Here is a 6943-nt window from a genome sequence, read left to right as displayed (position 1 = left end):
TCAATGGGTCAAACCATTAGTTGAAGCTGGCTTGCAGGAATAAACATTTACTAAATTATTTGTGGTAGCCAGGTAAATAAGGCGACATTTGACAATAGAAGAAGATTGTATATATCACTATAGCACGGACAATCTTTATTCGTTGTGTGCTTCCACGAAAAACACCACGGTTGCTATTTATTCCCCCCTGTTTGTACAGTTGGTACAGTCCTGCAGGCTGCGTTGTAGGCGCCAAAGACAGAAGAGTCGATAGTGCGGGTGTCAGCCCTGTTCAGACTCATTCACTCACTGTTCACAGCAGCATGCTTTATTCTGTCGTCTTTAGTTTCATTTCCAATGAGAATTTTCTTTACCCGTGGTTTGGATTTTTAACATCTAACGCATGGTTCGCAGTTTTACCTGTAGGTGACACCAACATATGGCAAATTACTGATGATAAGAAGAATCTTGGCAATGCAGTTTACCTGTAATTATGAATATAAGCAAATATGTTTATCTAAATCTGCTCATAAAGTCCAACTCAGTCACTGCAGGTGTCACTGTTCCTCCTCTTGTGTTTAGGCCTGTCCCCTGGTATGTGAGCTCTAAATATGAAAGTAGGAATCATTTTTCAGTGTCCTGCTGTTTACAGGATTAGGAGTGTGGTAAATGATGTTGGTAAAAGTGCACATCTCAAACCAGTTTGACTTCTCAGTTATCTATCCACCAACTGCTACAATAATTACTGAACAACACCTGCATATTTGTGGTGAAAACATTTATTAAACACATATTAACATCCACATTGTTGAAAAAAAAAATAGACAGACTGTAATTTTCAAATAAATTAGGTTTAAATGCCTCACTGTGTTTGTGAATAGGCAAATCACAATATCAACCTAAGGCATGTATATTGCAGTTTATCACTGTGCTGTGTTGTTTCATCTCTGCAGTTCAGAAGACATGAAAACAGTATTGTGTCTATAGCCCATAAATAGGCCCATTATATGTAAATTATTATTATTACCATCTTCACCCTTCCTGGTTGCTGGTCTCCAGTCTAACTGCTCTGCTCATTTCAACACCAGGCACACAACATATTCTTTTCAAGTAAGACTACAAGCAGTCATAGTTCATTTTAAGGCAGTGCAGTTATTGGGCTCAGTTTTAACTGGTGGTGGACTGGGGACTGCAGGCAAGAGGTAGGGAGGGTGAACACAGATGGCTCAAAGTTTTTGGTGTTGAAGTTGGTGGCAAAGTCATTGGCAAAAAAGGAGGCAGACTCTGGGGTGCAGGGTGTGGCTGGTTCAGGTGTGGCAGCATGAGCTGGGGCTGTGGAGAGGACCTCAGACTCAAACTGCAGCAGTTGACCCATAAAACTGAAGTTGGGTGAGATGATTGCCCGACGCTGCTTGATGATGTCAAAGGCTGCATCCAGTTGCAGCTGCTGCGTCCTCATGATGTAGGCCATGCAGATGGTAGGTGAGCGTGAGATGCCTGCTTCGCAGTGGACCAGGACCTTTCCTCCAGATTGCTTCACTTGATCTGGAAGGAAACGAAGTGAACATGAATGGTCTATTCAGATGGGGCACACTTTTTCTTTCTTTCTGAAATTGATAAGAAAATATTTTCTCCATTTCAAATAATTACCCATAGTTTGTGTCGGGTTTTATTGTTTTGTCTGTGTGTGACTATCAAATGAAGTGGTGGAGAGGTTAAAATGAATCAAAGGGCAGTCTTGACTAGCGACAGATGAAAAATCACATTTTAACTGTATAATGAATTCACAAATTAATCTGAACACCTTTCTTATCTAGATTTCTTCACACATGCACAGCGCCAAAATGTATGGACAAACAGAACATCCACCGGGTCAATAAATCTCAGTTGTAAGTTCACTGAAATGTACACACATCCTATAGACTACCAGTTTCACGCATACACCTGTGAGGCTTGTCTGAGTCACACAGCTCCTGGTTCACTGCTGTGGAGGCACTGGGTGCTGCTGCAGAGTTCAGTGTAGCACAAAGACATAATTTAGCCCTGCAACACCTGGGTATGTTCAGTTGACAAATGACAAAAATAACTCTACTTTGTGTCATTTGTCAACTGTCACTCTACACACAGGCTTTTGTTAATTAGTAGAAGTACTGCAGACACCAACATGTCTCTTTTTCTCTCTGCCTCAAGTGTATTGTAAGTTTCATCTACCCACTGACACTTAATCCCATAAAGTCACTGCAGACATCAACGTCTGTGTCTCTCTCCATTAAATAGAAACACTGAGGGCCACTTTTGTCTGAGAGCCAATGCTGAGGGAAGCAGCAATGATTTCCTAGAGCGGGGGGGGGGGCTATATAAGTCACACGAATGAATCATGAACTGCAACGCAACAAGATTGAGGGGTGAATAATATGTTTTTTATTGACCATCCTTGAATGATGCACCTTCTTTGGCTAGATATGTCATGACCTGCTTCAGCAGCTGTTTTCATCCAGGAGGTCAATGACTGATATTCTTTTGAGGACCAGCAGCAGCTTGGTGCGGATTTGTGTGCAGCTCGCTTCTAGTCACTTAGCATGGTTGATGAATGTAGGTTAATCTGATCCTAGAACAATTTGCTTATGTAATAGACAAGCTTACTCAGAGACATAAATATAGGCTGTATCCGCAAACAATGCACAATACCAACAATAGCAGCCACCCAGTACTACTGGTCAGCCGCTTGTGGGCGAGCTTTGTCCTTGGTTATACCTGGTTATAAATAGTCACCAGCACACTGTGTATGTCTTTTCACTGCTGCTGTTATTATCTAGCACCTCTCTCCCACACACTCTCTCGTCCTCAAACATATTTACTGCCCCACTGCCCTCAGGTCCACCGATAATTCCCTCCTGTAAACAACCAATAACTGTGTTTTTTTTTCTGTGTTAATCAGCTAGCTTTTATCCTCCATCCAACCTCTGTAAACAAGTCAGTGTGTGTGTGTGTCAGTCAGCCCCCATCTGCCTCCACCTCACCATTACTAAACACAGACAGCTCACCCACTTGTCACACTGACTGGCCACACCCGGTGGAGTAAGCCACTGAGATTAGACATAGGAGCCGATGACGGCATGTGAGCGTCTTAAGATGACAGGGGTGGCGTGGGGGGTTGAAAACATATGGGGGAAGTGAGCAAATCCTGAATGAAAGCAGACTGGTTTGATATGTTGATGGGGATTGAAGGCGAACGATTAAGTTAAACTGATTACAGCTGAGTGCCTTATAGCCCCGTATTTGTGAAAGGACACAGGTGAGAGGCTGCTAAAAGGGGGGTTTATTAGAAGATGTTCTTTAAAAATAAACAGATCTATGTATAGGTTTTTCTAGCTTGGGCATTTGTAAGACTCCTTAAGGTGATGCACTATAAATATAATGACACTGAAGCTGTTATTCCAGGAAAGGCTCCATCTTGGTGGAGGTGTATTTATTTCCCTCTCTAGCTGGTTTGTGTGTGTGAACTATTTTGAGTACCAAGCCAAATGAATCAGCTGCCTTGCAGGATAATAAATCAGAAAAACAATGTAAAGCCAATGAACCAGAAAAGCTGTCGCCAGCAGGAAAGACGGGCACAGCATTCATTCCCTTCAACTTACCAATAAACTCTATGGCCTCCTGGAAGTGGGAGCTGATATCAGCCATGTGGCTGTCCTCCACTGGGATCCATTTGTAATCATAGTGGCCCTTGGCTGGTTGCAGGTCCCTGCGGGACACGTTGAGCAAGGCTGTGATGTGAAGGTCGCTGAGATAGTCCTGTCTGGAGGCGTGGTAGGCACTACCGAGGTAGAGGAAAGGCAGGATCTCTACAGGTTTACCCTGAGAGGAAAGAGGTGAGAAAACTGAGGCGTGAGACAAGTAGATAAGGACTAGAGTCTTCAACACATGGCCTCCTAAGAAGACATAACACAGATTCAACTGCTTTAATTCATCACTGAGAAAACTCCCAACCATCGGCCAGAAGAACAGTATGTTCATCTGCAGACAAAATGTACACAGAGACTTGCAGCTGGAGAAATGAGATTCCCCTGTTATGTGAACCATAAAGTGAAATAACCCACAATATGTCAGACACAACAGAGCGTTCTTTGAGCTGTGAAGCAGCCACATGCTTTTCTAGATAGAAGAAAGGTCAGAGTTAAAAGAGAGTTTTTCTCTATGGGGGTGTCCTGATATCATCTGGGCACCAGTCAGTGGTCTTCCCCTTCTGAGCCAATGTGAGATGGCTGGTGAGCAGCGAAGGTCAGAGAATATCATATGGATGCTGAGAAAATGTTTTGATGGTCTGCTGCCAAATATAAGTCTCTCTGATGTTTGCAGTACTTGGATTTTTTTTCCTTTGGATAAGCTTAAAAACAAAACCTAGCAGTGGATGTGTGCCCAAAGGGTAAAGTATACTGTGTTGTAAAGGGTGTTTCCGAACCTGATCATAATCTGGTTTGTGGTGAGAAAGCTTCTCGCTGTGACTGCTGACTCTTTTCTCGGTTTCAGTTCCGCTCTGCTCGATTGTTTTCACCTCAGTGCAAAGTTCAGGGTATTGAGAGTGGAAGTTCTCGTATCCTCCTGTGCAAAAGAGGGAAAAACACCAACACATGTTGCAATAAATAAGCTAAGAACAATATAACCGCTAACCCCTTACCCACACATACCCCTCTTATGAAATGGTAGCGTTTATGAAACAGTCTTAGCACGGATTATAACATTTAGAACCTGATTTTAAGAGGGTAATTAATTACAGGAGCCCGCAGTAGAAGGACCGGTAATCCTTTTAGTCCAACATCCTGAGGACGCAGAGGTGACAGGCGGAAATGAATGCGTTTCGACACATTATCACACCCCCGGGGATTTATTCAGTTAAAAGAAATGCTTTGGGGGAGACTCGGTTTCCTCGCGTCGTTTTTAGTCAATAAAAGTCATTGCAACACCAGTTTGCCTGCGCTTCTCCCGCACTGACTCATCCGCTCCGTTGACGCACGCAGCGGGACATTCAGCTATCTCTCCAAGAAGTGAGAGAAAAATGTAGGCTGCTCCTGACGCAGGCAAGAAGGATAGCGAGAAAAGACTGACCTGGCTTTCGTACTATCTGGGTTATGGGGAAATGTCAAAAGAAAGAAACGCGCCTATAATAAAACGGCGATACCCCACACAGCCCGTCCAATCAGACACACACTGAAGCGTCAAAATAATGTAGACGGAAACGAAGAGACAATATTTACGTTATTATTCTCTCATAAACAGGTGAACTGGAAAGAAGAAGCTCTTAGAAAGGCTTAGCTTTCAAGCCTGTGAGGCAAGATATATTTAATTCCGTATTTTAATCAGTCATTTTAATTGAAACGATTTTACTCTCTTAAATTAAAAGGCACTAATAAAAACTTATTTAAAAAAGTTAGGTCAAATGAGAACAAGTTGTAAATCTTCATGATGGTTTTCTTTTCCTGTTTTTCAGCCCAATTGTCTTTTACAAACAACTAAGCGAAATCATGGACTATCTTTAATTCACCGTTTTATGAATTAAAGCGGTTTAATTTCCCCCAAATCTCACCTTTCAGGAAACAGATGTTTGTCCCGCTCGCTACATGCGAGAGTGTGTTTATTACTATTTGAGCGACACTGTCCTTTTTCAGTTTTTGCCAGTGGGACGTCCGGTCATCCAGAGCTACGATAGCCGATATGCTTCCCTCCCGAAGCCGAAACAGGGCTTTCTCATCCGGGATGACAAACTGCAGAGGCACCGGTCCTCCCCGAGACCTCCGGACCACCACTGAGTTGAGATTGACGTTGACAGAGCCTTTGATATTGGAATTAGTGAACGACAAATAAGGTCGGCAATCCACAATAAGGCAGCTCCCGCACTCTTTCCTGATGATTTTCCTCAGCCGTCGGCAGTCTATGCTGGACACCTTCATGTTGTCGCCTGGGAGTTGTAATTATTGCCTAAAGTGTTACACTGGTTTGCTCCTAAACGGTGGTTGCGGGCGATCGAGGAGCCCCGTGCAAGTCTGTGCCTACATTTCCTCCAAGGGGATTCCGACCGATCCGTTTTATGTGAATGAACCTCCGGCGCGTGACGTCACGAACCATATATGGACACCGGCGAGGTGTGCTCACAGAAAAAAACACGCCCACCACAACTAGTGACTGAACTGGAACCCCGCCGCCGGTCCTGGTAAATAAAATCCCCACTACTGCTGCGTGTTTAATTCAGCTGTTAGTCAGTGTCCTCTACCAGCACCTACACCTGTCCTTTCACTTTCACCTTCCACTTTGTGCTCATCGATGTGATCATTTAAAAGGCACTGCAAAGGATGACTGCACCCAGCTGACACAAACACCCCAACACCGCTGTAAATACCACTAAATAAAATGACTCAGTATCTCACTTTGAAAAAGAAAACTGGAAAAAACACTGGGGAAGAGATAACGCTAAGGAATCCCCCCTACACACACACACACTTTTCTGACTGATATATGAAACAATGAAACTAACAATTGTTTTCATTATTCATTCATCTACTGATCGCTTTCTCAATTGATGTATTAATGGTTTGGCGTGCAAAATGTCAGAAGATAGTAAAAAAAAAAAGAAGCAAAAAGCACAATCTGCCACACCTGGTAGTGACGTCTTCAGGTTGATTTTTCTGAGCAACAACTCAAAACCCAAAGATAATCAATAATTCAAAAGGAAGAAAATGCTAAAAATTCTCACACTTAAGAAGATGGGAGCTTATCAATGTTTGGATTGTTTTTGCTTATTTAATTGGTCAATGAATTATTACATTTTTATTCACTTATAGCAAGTACACTTATAGCTAGGCTAATTGATCAATGAACTAATCCCTATAGTCCAATGCAAAAAGGTTGGTTTGGTCACACAGAAACACACAACATACATTTATGGTCACAGTATGAACTCATCAGGGAA

The 6943-nt window shown here is 42.8% G+C and overlaps 1 protein-coding gene across 1 annotated transcript; it reads right to left on the bottom strand.

Moving 5' to 3' along the window:
- Positions 1-740: 740 nt before the first annotated feature.
- Positions 741-6037, bottom strand: dusp5 (dual specificity phosphatase 5). The gene is made up of 4 exons (XM_026304145.2): positions 5564-6037; positions 4442-4581; positions 3618-3837; positions 741-1524 (listed from the first exon to the last, which is right to left on the bottom strand). Exons 1-4 carry the CDS (start codon positions 5925-5927, stop codon positions 1118-1120), a joined length of 1131 nt encoding a protein of 376 aa, XP_026159930.1. The 5' UTR covers positions 5928-6037; the 3' UTR covers positions 741-1117.
- Between the last annotated feature and the right edge of the window lie 906 nt (positions 6038-6943).

Source organism: Mastacembelus armatus, chromosome 1 (genome assembly GCF_900324485.2).
Source record: "Mastacembelus armatus chromosome 1, fMasArm1.2, whole genome shotgun sequence".
Classification (NCBI taxonomy): Eukaryota; Metazoa; Chordata; class Actinopteri; order Synbranchiformes; family Mastacembelidae; genus Mastacembelus; species Mastacembelus armatus.
Note: the sequence above shows the minus strand (reverse complement) of the source record. Positions and strands in the feature narration are given on the sequence as shown.